The sequence below is a fragment of the Telopea speciosissima genome, chromosome 6 (genome assembly GCF_018873765.1).
Source record: "Telopea speciosissima isolate NSW1024214 ecotype Mountain lineage chromosome 6, Tspe_v1, whole genome shotgun sequence".
NCBI lineage: Eukaryota > Viridiplantae > Streptophyta > Magnoliopsida > Proteales > Proteaceae > Telopea > Telopea speciosissima.
Window position 1 is genome coordinate 62,693,171 of NC_057921.1, and position 24,061 is coordinate 62,717,231.

Consider the following 24,061-nt stretch of genomic DNA (forward strand, 5'->3'; position numbering starts at 1 on the left):
GAACCTACCTAAAACGGTGTGGAAGAAAACATGATATTGTCCTGTGCCATTATATCACAATGGCTGATCTTGGGTGCAAGATTCATTATGATATATATTTTTTTTTAACAATATATGATTTGAAGATGGCAAAATTGTCAAAAAAAAAAAAAACTCATATTGACTGTTTATGGAAGCAAGGGGACCTGGGAAGAAGGGTTGAAGATCAGAAGCTTGATGGAACAGAGAGGGGTGACCAAGGTTTCAGGATACAGATGGTGCTTGTATAATTCACGGTAGCTTTAAGATGGTAATATTAATATGATTGGTAGATAAAATCCAACAAGCGCTGGTTACCACAGAAGTCTTCCATTAGTATCTATGTAAGCATGGAGCTCTCAGGAAGTCAAAAATGAAGAAATTCGATGGAACAGAGTGGGGGTACAAAAGGTATTGGGATGCAATAAAATATATACCAACAGCTGAAAGCTCTGAAAGAACTGTACTTTTCATGTAAACAATGGATACTGTTACAATCAAAACCCAACCCTGCACATCACAGGTTGCAGAACTGTTATTTTCTCAGCCGTATATGCACATTTTTTTTCTCTCTCTATTAAATAATATAGACAAGAGCTTAATCGGTTAAATTCTGATTGAGAGACTAAGTATAAAGAATTGATCAATACCCACAGCTCCACAGGAGGGTTTTCAACACCTCCAGGGTGTGATAATACTCCACCAATTGCAGCAACTGGCACTTTATGTTAGCAGGATATGTTAAGGATGCAACTTTTTCTGGTGATCATGGAGATGATGCATCTTTTCTTGGTGATCATGGTACCAATGCAACTTGGTACAGAATGATGTGCTTGAGCGTGATCGGACACATGGATGGCATCTGCACTCGAATGTGATCGGATACACGGGTGGCTCCTTGATGGAAGTGTCCATGCAACATGGGCAGCAACTCCGACATCTCTTAACTTGGGCTGGGTTTCTCCAGCAGTCTGGCCAACACACCAAGCAATTCAGCATATATCTACACTCGTGCAATTGGAGAAAAGGGCGGGTTGATCACAAAAGATGGTGGGGTTTCTTCCATTATCTTTGTCGCTTTCCTTTTCTCTTCCTCTGCAACTGCTTCAATCAAGAATCTCACTTCTTCCTCAAGCAGCAACTTCAGTGAATTGCATTGCAACCTGTGTGTGGTCCTCTCTTGCTCAGCTGCAGTACAGTCTGCAGTACTATGCAAGATAGCAACACAAATTGAGAATGCCTGTAAAGTGGATAACTGAGCATGAAAATCAACTGAATACTGCCCCTCATCAATAAGATTTATGGTCAATGCGGGCATCTTCTCTTTTCCTCCCTACGTAACAGACAACAAATAAATAGCAAATTATGAAAGATTCATGGGAATAACAGAATATGAATAGTCAATTGGAACTAAATTATTTTGTACATCCTATAACAGGAAAATATAAATACCATAATTTGCCTTGAGGTGTAAATCTGCAGTATATAAACAGACTGAACAGGGAAATGGAGACCATGCAGGATCTGAACCCACCATTTGGCAGGCCCTCATAGGAGATCTTCAAGGTAAATTGATGGATCATTCAAATTTTTTGGTAATACTTGTAGTGGTCAACAAATAAAATAAAGGAAGAGAGTAAGTGGGTTATATTGATTGCATGGTTATGAACTTATGACAGTCCATATAAGTTCAAAACCTGCAAGATCTCCTATGTAGGAATGATGCTTCCTGTGTCCCTACATGAGCACCTGGCTTCTTCATATTTTGTTAATTAAATTATCATCTTCAAAACTGAGACTGTATATTTATCTTTATCCAAAACCAGTCCACAGTTATCTCACAATCAGCATTAAATAAAAAACATACCTGAACAAAGAGCTCCAAAGGCTGTCGGCTTCCCACATGATGATCTCCTACATTTTGGATAATGGGATTTCCAAAAACAACAAGGGGGCAGGCCATGTCCCAGCCACCACAATTGCAGCCTCCACCTGACCTCCATCGATCCAATAATGGCGAAGGGCCCCTACCGCCTTCAGTACTAGGCAAACCATGGGTCCCAGTTGAAGTCACAACCTTCACCTTTGCTGGACTTATATTGTGGGTAGTGTCATCCCTTCTCTGCTCAACCACAGAGAAATCAACTAAGTTTGAACAAGCCTTCCCACAATCACCTTGCTCGTCTTTAAGGCTTTCCCTTTTTTGAAATGGAACTTGAATGACAACTGCTGCAATTTCAAGGTATGGAAGCAAATCAGCAGGAGCCCACGGGTACGGTGTTGAAACATCTGAATAATCATTGCCAGAAGCATGTCTAGTTTGATGTTTGAGCTTCGCTGGATCTAAGACATCATTCAAATCCATAGAAAAGCCCTTATCTGAGTCACCACTATAAGGACCCTTGGGAGGTTTAATAGAGTCTGCTTGACAGTCAGGACTTCCTTGTGTAGCGAAATTCTTCCTTGCATGTGCAATATCATACAAGACAAACTCTGTCACCATAGAGTTATCAAAGGCTCCAGCATTTTGCATTGTGGAACATAGGTAACAGGAAACTTGCATCTGACCAACCATTGAGGCCTCTTTGTGTCTCTCTTTTGAACTCCATCCACTGGTACCACTCTTTCTTCTATTGTTCAGAGAGTGGAAGGTATACACCCAATTGAAAGCATTATGGCCTTTCCATGTTTTGGCTACAAGGGTATCTTCTAGGTTATTCAATGAGAACTCCAGAAATGGAACTCCATGTTTATAGTCCAGTTTAAGAAGCCCATGTAGGTGAGCAGGTGATGAGGCCACATCCAACCTGTGCTTATCATTTTTGACAAAATGAGCCCCGGGTTCTTCCTTCTGTACACTGTTTGAAAAATCATGCAACAAAGATTTGCAAACTGTCTTCTTCCTTCTAATGCTTGCTAACCCTAAAGTTGTTATGTCACCAAATTCTGCCACTGAAACTGGTTGACTCCGTTGAGATTTAGACTTCAGGATTGGATCGAACATCCTTCTAATGGGGTTGAACCGGACCTTTGGGCTGCCTTTAGAGTGATGACCATCAGACGAAAAGGGTGAATGGGACATTCCCACCTTTTCTGATGAGGACTTGTGCAGAGCAAGGACCATATCTCTTTCCAAGAGACAATGACTACTGTTTAAATGACCAACACTCCGATCACACCTGAAATTCAGTTTTCCCACCGTACCTTTATCTATTGTCTCAGCAGACTGGTGTTTCCTGTCCTCCGTGTCTAGACAGATCTCAAAGAAATTATCTGATGGGGCATCCTTGCTCACAACATTACCTGGGGAGGGGAAAAGGCCGAAGTAGAGATCCAGGGAGTCCGGAGAATTTGGTGCCATGTAGGTCTTGTCATCCAATGTTTTGCCCAGATCTGTCATTGCGGACATCGATGATGATCTTTTCTGCTGTTCATAAGTGCTTGAATCATTTGACTGAGATAGAGAGTCGACAATCTGAAAGGACAAAGATGTGTCACTACTGCGCAACAATTCAATCTTTCTTCTCTCAAACTCTCCCATTTTCTTCATTTTCCTCACTTCTTTTGAGCTCTGATATATAGAACCCCTCTTCAGCTCTTCATTACCTGCTAACCCAGCTGGTCCAGATGGCATCCTTTTACAGACGGAATTCTGGGAGTCATCAAAACTAATTTCTGTGTAATCCTGATCTATGATCTTTAATTGGTAGCCACTGCTTGTGGGCTTTCCTTTCACATCTCTGTCATCATCTTTTGAACTATAGCAACGAGAATGGTGGACATTTCTAGGGCTCTTACCTACTCTGCGATACTTTTGAAATTCCAGCTCTGTATCCAACCCCATAAGCAGATAGAAGCTGCAGCAACAAATGGGAAAAAATAAATCATGCTTCACCAACCCACAAATTCATTATGAACAACAAAACAGTGAAAACACAAACCCATCTAATCCAAGATATCTTTCCTATAATTAAGCAAAGGACCATCTGATGCATCACATTAAACAACAGATTCCAAGATGACTACCTTACTATTAACAAGATTCTAGCCCTAGAAATGGTTAAAGACCTCAGCAATGGCTAATGAGTCCCACATCAAGCATAAAAATCAAATGTTTGAAGAAAATTCTAGGTATATAATATACAGGCTACAGAATAACTGCGCATACATAGTACCAGGTCTTGATCATCTCCTACTCAGAAACCCAATTTGATAAATCAGGAATGTTTGAGATGAGCAAGCAAGAAATTATAAACAATGACGAATAGCATATGTTACAGAAACGTACATAGAACTTAGATACACACTACTAACACACCATGCATCTGTAAAACTGGAATTGCAAAAGGAGAAAGTCCAAGCCCATTTACTTTGATTATAGATCAAGCATTTTTGGATTACAGGAACAGAAGGGAGAGGGGGGGGGGGGGGAAGGGAGAGAAGAACCTTAAACGTTCACTAAGCTTAATTTAAAATGGCTAAACTCAAAAGCAAAAAAGCATACAAATAAACCATTTTAATAACCCAAAGAAAACAAAAATGTGATATCAGAACAACCTTGAAAAACAGATCTTGAGCACATTTTGGTCGAAACGACAACCCACACCAAATTCCCCGATACTTTTAAACTTCCCAACAAGGAAACACAGAATAAAATGCAGAATGTGAGGTGGGGAGGGGGGGGGGGGGGGGACATCATCATTAGCATTTCCATGCCGACCCAATGGACCTCAAAAGCTAATAAAAAAAATGCCAATACCTTCTTCAGATCTCATGAAGTGAATGTAAAGAAAAGTCCAACGGCACTACATAGAGTAGAGACAACTGTTTATTGAAGCAATCATTCTGCCGACCTTTGCAAGCTTCACCAATCTTAAAACATTCTTCAGAAACCTAATTCTTGTTCTAGTAGAGTTACAAGAGAACCCAAAACCAACCAGTAAAACATTCTCTGCAATCAAAAAAAGCTCCTTAAAGAATTCTCCAGGAATAAAAAAGGTGAAACACAATAAGAATAGCAAAGCAAGATACAAACACTGATCTTGATTCTTGAGAGAGAGAGAGCATGCCTGAGAGTGAGCAAGTCCTGTCTCCTGTGAGTACGCACATGAAGAAAAGTGAAGGAAGAAACAGAGAGAGACAAGCAGGTGAGGTTCATGTCCGCTAAAAAAAGCCATTTTAAGTCATCATATGTGTACTGTACTACTGTGGTTTCGGGAATCGTTGCTTATTTTTTAATCCTTCCATTAATTATAATTATGTGATCTTAATCTATTAATTAATTGCATCTCTTTGGACTCTTCAGAGTACATTAGTAACAATCTTTAGAAGAAAGAAAAATAGATGTTTATACTAATCAAATGGCTGGAAATATTTATATCATAATTAAAGAGATCTTTGAGATGGGGTCCACATTAGTAAGTTTCAGATTGGAGATTAAAATCTCTTTCGTCATGTATTAAAGTACATGTTTTAACATAGTTATGCTACTACTGGAAATACTTAATATTTCCCGCTGCCGAAACCCTTTTCTTTTTAGAGATGGACCACTGATCAAAAGCCTGGAGGTGAGTAGCCCGGAGGGAAATAAACCCGGAAAGCCATTTAAATTCTGAAGGGTAACTTTAGTAATCAATGTTTGTCATTGGGTATTTGGATCAATTTGCCCCTAGGGACTTTTATGGTGATATTTTATTGTTAATGGGTGAAGAGAGAATCTTTTCATTTATGGTGATTTGATGTTATGATTGGACTCGAAATAATAGGATTTAAAAATATGGGATCGGAATATGGATTGGGATTGGACTAGATCGGCCCCAGAATCAGTATTTTGATATCCTAACCCAAATTTTGTACAAAAATTAGATGAGCCAAATCAGCTAGAATAGGGATTGGCCTTGGCCCATCGCCCGATCTAATCTCGACTCTTGGAACCCTGTTGGATAGTGTGTTTCATCATTAACTCATGTTCGCTATTGACGAAGGTCTGAAATACCCTTTCTTAGTCAAATTAGAGAGTTAGATCCGGTGACCGAAGAGATCCTATCTTCATCATTGGTGAAGAAAAACTCGATCTGGCTTTTATTTGTTCTAATTTTAGGAAGTCATTATCCATATTGATTAGTCATTAAACATTCACCTTTGTTTAATTTCTCAACAACAACAACACAACCTTATCCCAACTAAATGGGATCGGTTACATGGATCTTTCAAAAACAGAGTAGAAAAAATTTAGGTTCTTACAAAGGGAAAAACAAGTAAGAGAAACCTAAAAAGAAATGAGATAATAAAGGTAAGTACTGGAAAATGAAAAATGAAAGCAAGAGGAAAGAGGTTAGCCTTGGAATTCAGAAAAATCTCAGCTACATGGTGTCGATAACGTGGATCCTTGTTCTCCAATAGGCTCTATTTGAGGTCATACTTGGTACAAGACCTAGACTATGCATGTCATTCTTCATACCCTCACCTATGGTAATTTCAGGCTTGCCCCTAGCTCTTTTAGCCTCTTCAATTGACATCAAATTACTTTTCCTTATTGGAGCATCCTCAAGCTTCCATTGTATATGGTCAAACTACCTCAGGCAAAATTCTCAAAGCTTGTCGCTTATTGGGACAACTCCCACATCAGCTCTAATACATTCGTTTTTCACTTTATTTTTTCTAATTTTGCTACAAATCCATCTTAACATCCTCATCACTGTAACACATAGTTTCGCTATATGACAATTTCTAACTGTCCAACATTTTGCCCCATACATCATAGCTTGTTGGACAACAGTCTTGTAGAATTTTCCTTTAAGCTTTAAAGGAATGTGTCGGTCACACCTCTCCACTTCATCTATCCTACTTTAATTCTTTGTGAAACATCATCATCTATGTCTTCTTATTTGTGTATGATAAGACCCTAGATATCTGAAATAATCACTTGGCGATATCTCTCGCTCCTCAATTTTCACCATGTCACCATCCATTAGAATGTGACTAAAGTTATACATCATATATTCCGTCTTTGATCTGCTAATCTTAAAGTTTCTTGTTTTCAAGGTCGATTTCCACAACTCTAACTTAGCATTAATCCTTGCTTTTGTCTCATCCACCAAAACTATATCATCTACAAAGAGCACACATCACGGTACCTCGTCTTGGATGTTTTTGGTTAATTCATCCATGATAAGCACAAACAAATAAGGACTTACGGCTAATCCCTGATGTTACCCAACCGTTATTAAAAATTCCTTGCCTTAGCACCCACGGATCTCACACTAGTCACCATACCCTCATACATATTTTTAATTACATCTATATACTTACTCGACACCCCTCTCTTTGCAAGAATATGTCAGATTAAATCTCTAAGTACTCTGTCATAGGTTTTGTCAAAGTTTATAAAGACTATATGGAGATTCTTCCTGTTAGCTCTACAACTTTCTATGAACCTCCTAAGCAGGTAGATAGCTTCTATCGTGGATCTACTTAACATAAAACCAAATTGATTCTTCAAGAAAATGAGAGGGAGAAAATTTAGTATCATTCAATGATAGGTTGAAGGATTGGTTGGATCATAAATCCTAAAACATAAAACTCTATCTCTTCTATATAAATCCACGAGGAAATAGAGATATATAAATGTATATAAATGTGCACACATGGAGAAGTTGGGTAATTAATTCCTTACTCAGATTGTATATAGTTGGAGGGGGGTAATAAATGTAAATTTTAATTAAAAATAAACAAATGGTAAATGATTCATCATATATAAAAAAAAAAAGGGTGCACGTTTTCTATCCGGAAGCCAACGCCCAGGCACATGGGACGAAACATGGGCAGGATGTGGGTCATTCAGGGGCGGCCTAGTCATTTTGCCCATCCCCCATGTGTCTGGGTGCACCCTACACCCCAAGTGCTTATCCCATAAAAAAATTATCTTTGTCAATATTTCCCAAATTATTGTATAAAGGTTACCTATTGGGTATGGAGATGTAAGACCCATAAATGGGTCTGGGATGCAAAGGATTACCTAATTTGTATAGGTTGGTAAGATTAGGGTTACCTAATCTTTTGTAACCAACAATTGGTTTTGAATTTCTAAACATAAGATGTATGAAAAGAATTCATACATTAATACTATTAAATCGTATCATTTTTGTTAATACATACGTTATCAAAAGTTTTCAAAACAGACTTAAGGCAATGCTTGGAATGTCATTTGAGAATGCGAAATCAACCTAGAATGCATTCCACGAATGCATACCAAACACAGCCTTAATGTTCAAAAGAACAGAAACACATGTTGCCATTGAAACGCTTCTTGCGTCACCCAGGTTACAAGATCGTTGCAATCAGTCCAAATGTTGACGTTGACAAAGCTTAAGGAACTCGCTTTTTTGTAGTCCTTTGAAAAGTCTCTTTGCTTCTGCCGTTTGTGCACTCCTTGTAAATCCAAAATCCATCAGGCACTCCTAAATTGGCAAGTGTAATCCCTTATTTTTTACAAACTACCCTAGTATCGAGTGACTACACGCGCGGAATAGGTTTGGAACTCTACTGAGCAATTCATGTATCACTTGATATGAACGACTTCCATTTTTCAGCCGGACCACACTCTTGACCTCCAATCGATCTATGAGCATGATTAGGTAGGAGGCCAAGGGGCTGAGAAGGAAGGGGGGCCGTAAAGGAACCCACCTAATGGTGATTGCTGAGTCCTAATGCCTTGATAATTAAACAAAGTCTTTGGTTCTGAAAGCCCTAGAAAGTATAGAACGGTCTGGGTAACCTAAGACCTGGAATTTTGCCATATATATAGGATACCAATGGGACCATGGTTTGAGGTATCCGATCGGATTGGCCGATTTTGGTCGGATCAGAAAAATTAGTTTTTGTGTAAAACAGGGACAAAAGTGTCATATTTGCCTGAATTTGGGCAATTCCAATCCATATTGGCCGATCCGATCCAGCCAATTCCGAGATCACAAACCATGAATGGGATCCTTGTTTTCATTAAAAAAAAAAAGCAAACTATTGTAGGAAGCGGGGAGTATATGCTAATCATACTTAATCAAAAAGAGGACAATAGAAAGAACACCAAGGAGAGGTGGAGGGTACCTGCACAAACAAGTTTCTTCCCATTATGGTAAAGTTTCTTGACGTCAATCGATCCATAAAAGTTTTCATCTATTAACCATCTAATGTGGCATGTGGAAAAATGTTTTGAAAAAGGGACAGGAATAAGCACATCACATGTGTGCGCGGTAAGTTTGCCTGCAGCACCAATGGAGCTAGGCGCCTAGGCATGGGAAGGAGCATCATTTAGGAGGGCAAGGGGGTCATTTCAAATGGGTGGAAGAGAGAAATGTGAGTGGGGAATCTTCACGTACGTGAGTGTATGTAAACGACGCACAATCGTTCAAATGGAATCCAATCTGTGAGAATATTCTATTTGAACGGTTGTGAGTCGTTCACGTACACTCACACAAGGGTGTCAATTGATACTGTTTCGATAATACGGTATGGTTTCGATATAATATAAAAAATAGGTACCTAATACCGTTTCCGTACCGTACCATTTAGGAATCCTATTTCTTTTTTTGCTAATGGTAAGCAAAGTGTGCATTAATAAAGAAACTTATACAGAATTACAATGAATCACTACAGTAAGCTGCCATGCAAAACAATCCAAACAAAAGACTTAGCAAAATCTATAAAGCGGCCTATCCATTGCATCCCAATTTACTGCATTAGTAATGAAGCTCGAGGAGGCGCTCTAGACTTGAGTAGTCTTTTTCCTTGCAGCATAATTTGCGAGTGAGTCCGTCGGGGCATTAGCTTCTCTAAAGCAGTGGGTTATGCGCCATTGGATGGTATCTAGGAAATTCTGAGCCACCCACCATTTCTGAATAAACTTCCATGGAAGATTTGTTGAAAGAATAGCTGACACCACTGATGCAGAGTCGCTCTCCACCCAAATATATTTTGCATTTAGCGCCTAGGCTTCCTTGATGCCGATAAAAAAGGCCGCCAATTCCGCATTATAGTTGGTTCCAATTCCTTGATAAACAACAAATGCTTTGATCACCACCCTTTGATGGTTTCGGATAAGTCCCCCTGCTCCTGAAGACCCTGGGTTTCCCAGCGATGATCCATCGACATTGAGCTTCCACCACCCCAAGGAGGCTGCCTCCATTTTAATTCCACCACCCGTTTAATTGGAGACCTGGCAATCTTTATTCTCAGAGTTTTTGCCAGAACCAGCTCCTGTATCGATTTAATGTGGACAGCAAATAATTTGGAGCAATCTGTAATAGCTCGAAGACTCTTCAGTACTACTTTAGGAATCCTATTTCCAATACCGTTACCATACCGCTGTGGTACAGTTTCAGTACAGTATATAAACGGTATAAAAATGGTATGAAATCGGTTTTCACAAAAATGGTATTAAAAAATGGTCTAAATATGGGATCTTTAAAACAAAGAATACCATATTTTTTTGGTAAATCAAAGAATGCCATATTAGTATTAGTATTTAGTGTATCACCGTATGGTGTATACTCTTTTATTTTCCATTTTTACATGTTTATACCCCAAAACGGTATGGTTACGGTACAAATTCAATAAAACAGTATGGTTTCGATACACGGTATAAATTCAGTAAAACGGTACGATTTCAGTACATACCGACGATATGAACGTAAAAACCGTTACCGTACCGTACCGTGGTTAATACCATTTGACCGTACCGTACCGTGGTCAATACCGTTTGACCATACCGTACCGTACCATTTTTGCAACGGTGCAATTTGGTACAGTTTTACGCGAGCGGTTTCGATTTCGATATACAATTTCGGTTCCGGTATACGGTTTTACACTCACATACGTGAAGATTCACCGGACTCGAGAAAAATAAAACAGAGAGTGTTAGCTTACGGTACACCGACAGTGTACCCAGCCTTTTTCCTTTGAAGAATCCAACCAATTGAACATAAAGGTATGCTCTAAATTAGCCACATCAATTTCTAGAGCAAAATTCAAACATTTATTCTTGTGTATAAACATCTTCTTCTTATGTTTTCAACCATCCATTTATTTTTCAACATGTAACGAATCTTCAAAGCTTTTCAAATTTGATAGATAATCAAGATGCCATCAGACCTACTTATACACGGAATTTGGGCCAAATTGATCTACCATGACAGATATTAGGTAAGACTATCTAAAATCCTATGGTAAGACAGACCATTGACTACTTCCTTGCATTTATTTATACGTTGTTCGCTTATATTAGCATCTTACACCATAACAAATAACGGGTAAGATCTAGACGAACTTCCCATTCAGATTTCCTTCTCATTGTCAATGATACATGTCATCTTTGTTCTTACTTTTAATCTATTTCCTTCTCTTATATTTTTAGAGAGATTAACAAAGTGGTCGACTCTTTAACCTAAAAGGCCCTATTCCAGATGTGTAGGATAGATTGGCCCATCCTCACTCTCTGCTTGCTTCAGGAGGTATATAGCTCTCTTATGCCCTGACCTGTACACGTCTTTTTCAATAATCAGCTTTCACAAAAAATAAAATAAAAATTAATAAATAAAAAATGAAAAATAACCATAAAAGGGAAATAAACAATAATGATATATACTTCTTTTTCCCAAAAATTATTAATAAAAAAAATTCAATATATTTCCACATGGCATGATTTTGTTGAACGACATGAGCCATTGATCTTGCAAACATTTCCTTATTAATAGAATAGAACTTCTAAATTCACTTACCCAACAAAAAAAGGAAAAAAAAATAATAATAAAGAACTTCAAAATTCTTAGGTTTTGTGGGTAAATATGGCTATGAGTCCATCCTTCATTTCCATGACAACACCTATACTCTCTTTAACAAATGGACATGTACGCATGCAAATCTATATTTCTTTTTTCGGTAAACTATGCAAATCTATAGTTTAATAGCAGAGAATCTTATAGTGAAATGCTTTTCTACACCTATATCAGTGATGTAATGACCCGTCCTTGTCTTGGGATCTCCAATATCATCTCAACAAAAAGCATAATTTTTTTATCACTCCCTTGACCCATCAGCATCAGCATTGCATTAAATTCATGGATCATGAGAAAGATAGTTTTAGATACTTACCCATAAATTCGTATCTATTCATAATTATTTGAAGTTCTAAACAATTAAGTAATGGTACTTCCTTTAGTATAGATTTCATGGATGGAATCAAAGGGGAAGGACCCACATCTTGAAATTCTCAACTAATCTCTTTCATCTACTGGTCCTCAAACGCTTATCTTTTTAAAGTCTTGCATCAAAAGAAGGGGAGAAGGAACTCTTTAGGAGAATAACCACTATTGGTTGTAAATGCGTATATATATATGGTTTTAAATTATTTATTGGGAAAAGGTTTCATACACGATCGTGTAAACCGTGTATGTGAGAATGTGGAAGTTTCATGGCATTAACTAATGGGAGGGGGGATTTTTGACTTTTCCAACTCTTTGTGAGAAAACCTCTCACATACACGGTTTACACAAGCGTGTATGAAAATATTTTCCTTATTTTTTTTCTAAAGAGATTTATGTATAACTTATGGGCTGGGGATTTATATGTCCATTGTATATAATGAAATCTTTCATATTGAGTTATTGGATGCAGGAGGGCTTGGAGGGGTGTCTCACGGAGGTCTACATGGTCAAGAAAGAGAGAGAGTGTGTGAGAATAATATACATGGCGTGTGCATTAGCGGCGTATAGATATCAAGTAACACCGACATCCTATTTTCTACCGTATGACAAATTAGGTGGACCAATTTAAACCATTTCATACTCAAATATTATGCCACATAGAATAATGATGTGGCAATTCCAAATGTTGGATTTCTAGGCATTTCACATGCTTGAACCTATAACACTCTCAAATGTCAAAACTAATGATCTCCACATTCTTATAAGTATAGCCCTTAAAGTATATTGAGATTAATTAGAGATCCACCGACAAAATAGCTTCCACACCCTTTTACGATCACAATGTGAAGGATTCCATCTTTGTAGTCCATAGTACTACTAGGTTTTATCAAAGGGGTGTGACTTGAAAGCGATTTACGGTCCTCTAAAGCATAAAACTTTTGGCCATTTCTTCCTCCATATATTTTTTTTTAAATTTCTATTTGATGTTAAAAAAGTGAGAAAGTGAGAGAAAGAAAGAAAGAAAGAAGAGAAGGAGAGAAAAATAGAAAACCGGAAAGTACAAGAAATAAAAGAAAGAGAGAGGCATCACTAAACATCACACGCTTGACAAAGCAGTCCTTACTCCTTCCTAAGTTTTACAGTCAAAGAAGATAATGCCTTTAGGTTTTGGATTGAACTCGTAAGTGGTATTTTGTGGACTTCCTCACTTTATTTATTAGAATCGTAGCCGTAATCAGCATCTTTAGTCACAACTACATACATCAACGTGTTTACTTCAAAAAAAAAGAGTAAACACGTTGATCTGGTTCTCCTCTAGCCTTGGCGGAAACTGGAGGGTCCAGCCCAGCAAAAACACCCAAAAACAGGAGAGGTTATGGTTATTTCATAGGGGGCCCACTTGGATCCCACCCACCTATGAAATGACAAAAACCAACCTTGTTTTGCTGGGCTGGACCCTCCAGCTCCCGCCACGACTGAAGGAGGGTCAAATTGCTTCCATGTTTAGGTCAAGGGGAGAAAAAAAGAGCATTTAAGGGGTGCTTTGACAACTACTTGAAGAATTGTTAGGTGTCCATCTACTCTTTAAATATGTTTAATCATAATTGAAATTTTTTCTTTGACCTTCCATTGAAGTCTCACCAAACCTTGGAATCAATACCATGCTTTAAACATAAGGAAAGGATTCAACTTTTGATGTAAAAAATGGGATAAAAACTATGGGAAAAGAAGCATCACTACAATTCTGCTAAACTCAGTTCAAACTCGTTGATCGTATGAGCCCCTGATCTTGATTCTTGAATGGCACCATCTGCAAGTGTATTGGCAACTGAGTAATTGATTTCTCTCTCTCTCTCAATCTCAGCACCTCAAATTTCTTCTGATCCTTTATCATTAACCCATGCTTCAAATTAATAAACGTACTAGCCCTCTAAATAAATTGAAAATAACATGACTTCCACCTATAAAGTTACATCTCTCACACTAAAATTCATCTCTCTTTATTCTCATTTTTCCAAATCTCACCTATCTCCTTCACTGAATCACTGTTGCCTCTAAATATGAATTGAAAGTAACCACACATAGCCACCTGCAGAAATAAATAAATAATTAAAGGCCCTCCATATTACACTAAAGAATCCTTTCTTTCTTTTAATCTATGCTATTAGGATTTATTGAGGGTGGGAAGTTTCAGGACTCAATGCTCCCTTAAGTTCCTTATGCACTCAGCCATGATTTTTGGATAAATTTACCCTTATTAAGAATTGTTCCATCGGTTCAGGATCGTATTGGCCGGCCAATACCAATACAGATTGGCTGATACGGTTTGATACCAATATTTAAAATCATGCATACAGCTCCCTCACTTTAAACCAATATCGGATATAAATATCGATACATAACAGTCGTATGGAACAGTTTTTCCCTCATTTTTAATAAAGATTTTATTTTTATATAAATTTACCCTTATTAAGAATTGTTCCATCCGTACAAGATCAGGTATCGGTATTGATCAATACCAATATGGATTACCCGATACGGTTTGATACCAATATTTAAAACTATGCATACAGCTCTCTCTCTCTCTTAAACACAAATACAGTCACTCAAGAATCCCTTCACCAAACTCTCTTCCCAAACATCACCCTATATGCACATGTATTCATGGTAGAACCCTTTTTTCTCTTGTAGTCTTAATCTCAAGTTAATGCTGAAATCAATAATGCCTTCACCAACAAAATGGCCGTTCGATCTGTTTCTTAAATCATGATTTAATAACCTTCTATTTATTTAATAATAACAAATAGGATTAGCATGGAACCCCACCGTATCCTTACCTTCTATTAGCTGATTGAAATAAAAGCACCTTCAATGAGAAACCTTCCATCGAGGCTTTAGTTGGAGCCTCTTCGTCATCTCTATCAATTTCAAGGAATTGTGGATTTTACAAATCGCATTTACTTATTGGGTGTTAAAAATGGTAATTTAAAGAAATTTCCCATCACATCAGTGTACTGTTGCCCTTTCACATTGATTTTTTATTGTTTACTCTTTCTTATCCCGGCATGCACATGTGGATTATCTCATTCTTCCTACCATCGCATGTAAGAGATTCTCTCAACGCTGATGCTGTGGAAACTACTCAATCTCAACAAGTTGAGCAAGGGCATCTGATCTCAAGACGCTTTGGCGCGATCTGCACTTAAGTTTAGGCTCTGATTAGCACATGTTTACCTAAATTGCCAACCAAAAGACAAATAAAACTTCCACATTAACTATATGAGGGCCAAAAATGGAAGAGAAATACCAGAGATAATCATGTAATGTGCAGTAAGTGGTTTTTGTTGCCTAATCATTTTAAGCTATAACGCATTAAACCTGGGCATAATCTTAGGTTAAAAATTCTGAGCTTTAATCTTTACCTAGTTATGTAGCAAAATTTGTCAAATCTTAAATATTAAATGGGCGGAAGTTCTCTGTGCAGCAGCGCAGGCTGCACCCAAACACATGGGCTACCCATTCAGGGGGGCAGGGTGATCATTTCGCCCACCCTCATATGTCTGGGTGCAGCCTGCATTGCTGCACAGAGAACATTTAGCCTTATAGGGAAAAAGAGCCGCCCCACGATGTTGGAGTGGGGTTTTCTTCTCACACCCTCTCACATAATGAGCCATAGAGCCTACATTGATACTCTCTCTCCTCAAATAAAATATGTAGATTGATGTTTTTTATTCTGGTGTCGTGGGAAACCCCTGCCATTTATGGGAATAAGATTACTACACTGCCCTTGTACATTTTCGTCTATACACTTCTCACATAATAAACAATGGGACCATATTGTACAGACTCTCTTATCGTTCCAGTAATTTATTTTCCTTTCTCATAAAAAATAAAAATAAAATGGGACCAAACTGATCGACATTTCTCTCTCCTATTTTGACCATGTAATTAAACCCTATGTGGGCCAATATGGATGATATCATTTTCCAACCCCTCATTGGTTGTAGTGTGTAGATTCCTTCTTACACTAGCATTGTAGGAAACCCTTTCCCTATTTTCATATAACCCAATTTTTCTCCATCCGTGGTGAGAAGAGAATCTCTTCATCCACCCCATGACTATGGGTGGTGAGGGAAAACTTATCCATTGTAATAAGATCCACCGAGATGTAACCCCATGATTAAACTCCCACCCCCTATTGTATGTGGTTGAAAGTATCCCTCCCCAATCCAAACTACCGCTAAAATGTCACCACTTAAAGAGGTTTTCTTTTCACCATAAGTGAAGGAAAACTTGGTCCTTATAGATTTTCAAGATTTTCATCCTCTCGAAGTGCGGTGCAGGGCACCCCACTTAAGAATCCAACTGTAAAAACATGGACAGTGACATTTTTTTATCCTTTCAAGTGTTGGATGAACAGTTGGATTCTTAAGTGTGGTGTACTGGATAGTGCACCGAACTTGAGAGGATAAATTTCCCCACTGAACTCATCAATCCTAAACTTGATGATGAAGTCGAGCTAATGAATCAGCTTTATTCCGAGATGGATCAAGGATCTGGGGTGTATTTGTCAAATAAATTATCGTTGCCCTTTATTCACATTGAGGTATAGGAACAAGGACTCTATAGGCCCGTACAAGAAGTTAAAATTTTCTTTCCTCAATGGGGGGAAGTGCTCCATGCCAGTAGATCAAAATGAGAAAATGATCCAGTCCGGTAAGAATCTAAAAGAACATAGGACTGTGCTGTAAAAAAAAAAAAGTTGATTCAACTTGCTCAAGATCAAGAATCAGATGGCAACTGCAAACTCAACTGTTCTTTAAAAAATAATCCTTTGATTAATTCCCCTCTAATATATACAGATAATTCCGAACAATACGTGATGAACTCACTACTAACAAGCGTGATTTTTGGAGATGGTTTACTTCTGAAATGCAGACACAATACTCTATCCACTCAGGAGGTGGGCCGACCATTTGTCAAGTGCTCATTAGAGTGGCATTTTTTCTTTGCAAGAAGCTGACCTTGAATCAAAGGCTCAATGGAAATTGCTTCTTGAATACGGTCATGAACCAGGTTGCACAGCTCATCAAGAGCAAGCATCGGAAAGGGCTCCTCTATGAGAACACCAACCTACATGAATCCATTTTCCAATTGAAATATACATTTCTATTATAGAAGAGGCTACATGACAGACAAGAAATGCATCTATGTTGCAAACTGTAGAAGCTAACAGAGAGTGAGAGAGAGATAGTTACTTCTTCAATGCAGAACAAAGAGGCAGCACTGATAAAAGTAGCTGGAACAACAATCCAGTTGCAGTCATCCCAAAGTATGATAGGAAGAGTGAGATGCCAGAGGACCAGGAACCTTGAGGTCAAGCGAGTGTACGAAAGAGGAATTGGAATTCCCATAAGCTCTTCACAAATGCCAATGCCCTCATGGAAACAAGAGATTTTTGACTCCTGCATAGTTGTAGGGCAATTACAGATCAAAAACACAAACTTTGTTGCATATCATGCGTACTTAGTAGAAAAAATTACTTGTACTTTATAATATGTAAGAATACGTTCACAAATCTCTCTCTCTCCACTTTATAGATTATGCAAAAATATTTACATTACTTATTTCCATGAATATCTCTTACATTAGGAAAAGAAGTTGACCTTACAATACCAATTTTTAGTATTGTTTTACTTGTAGAAAAAATTACTTGTAATAATATGGAAGTATACATTCACCAATCTCTGTGTCTCCACTTTTTATTAGTTTAAGCAAAAATATTTACATTGCTTATTTCCATGAATATCTCTTACATTAGAAAAAGAAATTGACCTTACAATACCAATAGCACCAACAAATTTTGGGATTTAAAATCCATTAATAAGGTTTTCTATACTGAACTAACAGTACCAAAGGGAAGCCCCGATAACTAATTCATAAACAGGGAAATAATAGGAATTATTTTTCTCAATTTTATATGTTTCCAGGGCAAAAGAACTTTGAATGCTAATAGGAAATTGGAAGATTTTACCAATGCAACACGCTTTGAATCCTCCAAGACTAACAAACGAATGCTTTGAGATATGAACTCGATAATGCAGCGAGGGTGGTGCTTTGAGCTGAGAATGACTTCTAGATCATCTTCTTTCAGGAGATCCTTCAGATCTTTTCTGATATCTGAGCCATAAACCACATGACACTGCATTGGGAAGATCCTGACTATTAGCTTGTCCCTCATTTAAAGTGATCCCAATAAACTCAAAAAAGAAGTGATAAATGGTGAGATATTGTACAGCATAACAGTTAACTAATAATGGTTTTGAAAAAATGCATGATCCTTGTTTGGATTTTAAGGGAAAATGATCATATCAAGTAGTCTTTCATCAGACATTTATACTCAAACAATTTAACAACACTCACAAGGTCTTGCATTTTATTTAAAACAAATAAACGGCAACTGTCAAAATCAAGAGAAACAATAGTACATAATCTTTTAACATTTGAGATGCCACTAACCCCTATCTGCCAATTACAGTTAAGATCTTCAAAAGATACCCAACTCCTTTTGCTTATCTAAACGATCATAACCTTAGGATTTTTGCATTGGAGCAGCAATTTCAATCTTAAGATCTTTAAAAAATACCCAACTCATTTTGCTTATCTAAAAGATCATAACCTTAGGATTTTTGCATTGGAACAGAAATTTCAACCTTTCACAAATCCGCACCAGAATTAAGGCTTAAAAGGATTTGACAGATTGATGGATTCTCCAGGAAAACAGCAATAACCCTCTTTACATACAAATGGTCGTCTGACCCATTAAAACCTCCTAATAGGAGTCTTTCAAAAGAAGAAAATGAAGGGGATAAAGAGAATAAAACCTTCTCAACAAGTAATAAACGTGGAAAAGCTGTCCACAATGCATGAAATGACAGCTTATTCCAATAAAATATATACCTTATCAGTTTGTGGAAACCATGAATCGTGCGAAAATATTTCAATTACATCAAAAAGTTTTTTTTTTTCCGTGTAGCGTTACTTGTCATCCTACGACAGAGTAAGATAGTGGTCATCTTGGCCTTGTTTGGCATATGAATAGGATTAGTGAGATGTTAATCAGCCTGAGACTGTATAGCAAAGCCAGAAAGGAAGCAAGAAACTGCCTACACAGAACCACCATTTGAATTAGTCTCATGTGGTAGATATGCACGTTTGAAATTGCATGTGTCAAGTATAAATTGAATTTCCACAACATCCCAACTGGATGCACGAAATGCCTGAATATGAAATTCCATATTGTTCCTCTTCTTCTCCAATAATATCAAGCAAGGTTTTCAAGTAGTGGATTTAGTGCATATAATACTGATAGAAATGGAAATACGTAATAGAAACTAAGAGTCTTAGTTGAGAATATTATGTAAATGGTCACAGAAACATTAAAAACCCCATCAAAGACGATGGAAACAAAAATTATAGTAAGCAGTCTCTGGGTGCTGATAAGCATCTGTATTGAAGTAAGAGTGACAGAAACTAATATAGCTTGCTGATATGATCTTGGCCAGTAAATGAAGACAATTTAAACCCCATATTTGGAGGTCTGTGATTAGTGGCTTATCCATTGTGGGTAGCATACACCACCTATCCTTAAAAAGTCCCTTATCATATCGACAAAAGCCATTGGGTAAAAAATGTACTTCCCTTTGACTGTAGAATTGCTAGAATGAAAAATACCACTATCTTTTTTCCAAGTTTCATGTAGTTATCTGTGAGGTGGTTGCAGTTCAAACAGTGACCCATGGCTATAAGTCCGATGGATTCTCATTCCATTCAGAGACTGCTGAACTTTTTGTCCCAGTACATGAGGAATTCAATGGAAAGTACAGCCCTAGATCTCTTCTTTCTTTTGTTATAAACTGTTTCAGTGATGTTAAATTTTACAGAAATATCAAAAGAAATATCCAACATTTCAAACAGAAGCCTTCAATGGGCTTCAAGTTCAGTTCAACCAAAGAAGCAGAAAAACAGAAGAAAACCCACATAGCATCCAACTATGTAATCTGAAGATTAAAACAATGGGGAATCTAAAAAAATTAATTAATTAATTAAATTACACCAACCTTAAGAGCAACAGGAAACGCCATGATATACTGCAACAACGCCTTCTTCAGCACCACATTACTCGAACTCTCCACGTTGGCCATCACCTGACGAACAAACTCATCCGCACCGGAAATCACCTTCATCCATGCCTTCCTTCCCTCTTCAAACCTCGCATACGATGCCTCTGTTCTGAAAACAAGTAACAGCGCCAGAGCCGGCGCTGTCAACTGGTACGGCAGTGAAGAAGCCCTCAACAAGGGGAAGAACTCAGGCAACCAATGCAGTGAAACTGCCGAGTTATAGGTCGCGACGACGGCAGCAACAGAAGTAAAAAAAATCACGGGAGGGATCAAGGAGAGAATCACCCTAGACGACAGGCTTGATAAGAGATGACGAACGTGACGGAGAGAGCTTCGATGCTGAAGCCAACTCTCGTGGTTATAGAGAGATCGTTTCTTCCGCATTCCCCGCTCCTTTATACCGTCAGCCCAGTTGGGAATAGCACAAAGAGTTGAAATCAATTTTGGAGTTTGATTGGATGGAGAGTCTGAAGTCTGTGAACATGTAACCTTGAAGGGTTGGCGATTGGGTTTGAAGGAAACAGAGGAGCGAAATATGAGTCTTGGATTGCAGAGGAAATTTTGAATTGATGATAAATTTGCAGAAGAACGGAGAGGCGTCGTTGATTCTCTCATCTGCTGAAGTTAGGGTTGGGGTTCGGGTTGAAATGGGTGAAGACGGAGGGTGAGGAAGTAGAACTGAGTACATGTCTCAAGTCTGAGTGAGAGAGAGAGTGCAAGAGGAACGAAGGAAAGGGAGGGAAAAGGGAAGTTGGTAGCGGTTGTTTTGTGAATGAGGTTTCTACACATGTTCAAACACTATTGGATAAAATAGAAAGAGAATGAGAGTTTGTGGAACCGTTGAAGTCAATTCTTCTTCAATTTACCTGTTTGTCCCTATACTAATTACCAAACCCGACCCAATTGAACCGTAATAACCTGAAACCAGGAACTGAACCGAACCTGATAAAATACCGATAATGAATCAAAAAATCTTTATGTTTTTTTTCATTTGTGATTTATGGGAAAAAAAAGGCTAACCGGTCACATACTCACATGGTTAGTGTGGTTCTTGCACCTACAAACTAATGTCTTTTATGCACGAAAGTGAAATAAAAAATCATATCCAAACCAATAATTATTTGCGCACTTTTATTGGCTAACGTGATGGTACAAGGGCTAAACTACTAAACGTTCTCTTGCCCATGATTTATATATATAAAGCAAGTCGAAACCGATATCGATCCAATAAAGAAAATCAATCAAAACAAACCAAAATTGAAGTTTAGTTTACTGATTCGACTTTTTCTTGGCCCAATATCAAGCCATAACCGATTCAGCCAGACCTAACTGGACCATACTACACACCCCGTATTATGATATGCCTTTTAAATGTTCAGAATGATGTTAAGACCACGGGCTGCACTGTGATAATGTGATTAACCTACATGGTTCCCCTAGGTGAGAGTGTGGTGATGCATCGTTGGATTGCAAGGTAGGAAGCCTTTAAGGAGGGGGGGGGGGACAGGAAGGTTGCCCAGGACACGGTCACCCTGTGCACTTTTGTTTGTTGGTTCTTATGGTGCTCACGGAATGATAGACTCTTTGGAAGGAAGAACTGGACGCCAACAGAGGTGATCGATAGGGCATAGAGGTCATGTGATGAGTATCTCACGGTAGTCTCACTTTGGCAATCGGGCTTGCGCCTTCCAGTGCTACAGTTCGCACCACCCTGGTCTCCCCCTCCTCATGGTTTCTTTAAACTAAACTGCGATGCATCGTTTAGCCATGAAAGGGGTACAAGTGGGTTGGGCTTTATTATCCACGATCATCTGGGTCATACCCGGTTTGTAGTCTCGGGTCCCTCTAACCTGAAGGACATGCTTATTGGTGAGGCAACTGCAGTCCGAGAAGGTCTCCTAGAGGCGTTGTCTAAAGGCTTCTACAAACTTCAGGTGGAGTGTGATAACCAGGAGGTGGTATCGTATCTGCGAGATGCTACCAAGCCATCGGCCTTGTTGGTTAGACCAATCATTGAGGATATTCATTTTTTATGTTCTTACTTTGATGAAGTGACCTTTCATTTTATTCCAAGGGGGGCCAATGTTCTAGCAAACACCTTGGCTAAGAGGGCTCAGTCTATAGCAGGTAGGACTGTTTGGCCCAATTCTGATCCCCATCCCTGTTTCTCTGTGCTGTGTAACACAGGTCCCAGGTGTGTAACCCGTTTTAATCAATAGATATCCTTTCTACCAAAAAAAAGATTCAGATTTTCCATTATTTCATCACCGTGTATTTGACGTAAATGCCCTCGTGATCTTTAGGATTATATCTTTACCAAAAAAAAATCTTTAGGATTACATCCTTAGAAACAAATATCCTAAAAAATCTCTTACCACCATGTTTCAGGGATTGGTATCGGGGGCCCCGATCCGATTCTTAGCCAATTCATATTGATTGATCAACACATAATACAACAACAACAACAATAATTCAGTCTTATCCAAACTAAATAAGGTTGGCTACATAAATCCTTGCTCTCCAGTTGGCTTTGGCATCGATACAAATAATAAAACTCAACATTATGAAAAACATCTTCAACATCAACCTCCTTATCCCAAATTAAATGGGGTCAACTACATGGATCTTAGCATTCCAAGTGTCTTTATTTAAGGTCATACATGAAACAAGGCCTAAACCATGCATGTCTTTGCCCACCACTTTTCCTATGGTCATTTTAGGTTTGCCCCAAACTCAGTTATTTATTTCAATCTGAATCAAACCAGTCCTCCATACTGAAGAATGTCAATGCCTCGTTTAAACATGGTCATGCTACCTCAAACGATCTTCTCATAGTTTATACTGTATCGGGGCAACTCCCAAATTAGCTCTAATATGATCATTCCTTACTTTATCATTCATAGTTTTGTCACACATCTATCTCAACATCCCCATCGATCTCCACTACACGAAGTTTATCTATACGACGTTTCTTAACTGCTCAACAATCCGCTCCACACACCATAGTCTGTCGCATGACTGTCTCAGAAAAGTTTCTTTTATGTTTTAAAGGAATACGTTGATCACACAATACTTCAGACACACCTCTCCACTTTATTCATCATATTTTAATTCTTTATGAAACATCATCTTCTATATTATATTCCTTATTTATGATTGAGCCCAGATACGTAAAATAATCATTCCGTAAAATTTCTCTCTCATCAATTTTCACCATCATGTTATTCATCTTAGTGTGACTAGAGTTACACACCGTATACTCTGTTCTTTTTTGTTTTACTTATTTTAAAAGTTTTTAATTCCAAAGTTAATCTTCATAACTCCAATTTAGTGTCAATCCTTACTTTTGACTTCTCCACCAAAACAATAATATTGGTAAAAACATACACGAAGAAATCTCATCTTGAATGTCCCTGATTAAATCATCCATGAAAAATACAAATAAATTAGGATTTAAAGCTGATCCTTGATGTTGCCCAATTATAATTAAAAATTCATTACCTTAACCTCCTACGATTCTCCCACTCTAAAACCGTGTTTGCCACACTTCTGCTGAGTTCTTTAGGTAAATCACTGATGTCAAAAGACTGCTCCCTAACATTGGAAAGCAGTCTTGATAAAAAGGTCTGTTGTGCTGTTAGTTTCTCCGTAAACAAAACA

At 38.1% G+C, this 24,061-nt stretch overlaps 2 protein-coding genes across 2 annotated transcripts; both read right to left on the minus strand.

Moving 5' to 3' along the window:
- Window positions 1-814: 814 nt before the first annotated feature.
- On the minus strand, window positions 815-5,135 carry LOC122665160. The gene is made up of 3 exons (XM_043861235.1): window positions 5,088-5,135; window positions 1,886-3,875; window positions 815-1,351 (listed from the first exon to the last, which is right to left on the minus strand). The coding sequence occupies exons 2-3, from the start codon at window positions 3,860-3,862 to the stop codon at window positions 1,022-1,024; spliced, it is 2,307 nt and encodes a 768-aa protein (XP_043717170.1). The 5' UTR covers window positions 3,863-3,875; window positions 5,088-5,135; the 3' UTR covers window positions 815-1,021.
- Window positions 5,136-17,120: 11,985 nt separating this feature from the next.
- LOC122665192 (UPF0187 protein At3g61320, chloroplastic-like) lies at window positions 17,121-21,108 on the minus strand. The gene is made up of 4 exons (XM_043861276.1): window positions 20,339-21,108; window positions 18,253-18,420; window positions 17,477-17,683; window positions 17,121-17,351 (listed from the first exon to the last, which is right to left on the minus strand). The coding sequence occupies exons 1-4, from the start codon at window positions 21,014-21,016 to the stop codon at window positions 17,175-17,177; spliced, it is 1,230 nt and encodes a 409-aa protein (XP_043717211.1). The 5' UTR covers window positions 21,017-21,108; the 3' UTR covers window positions 17,121-17,174.
- Between the last annotated feature and the right edge of the window lie 2,953 nt (window positions 21,109-24,061).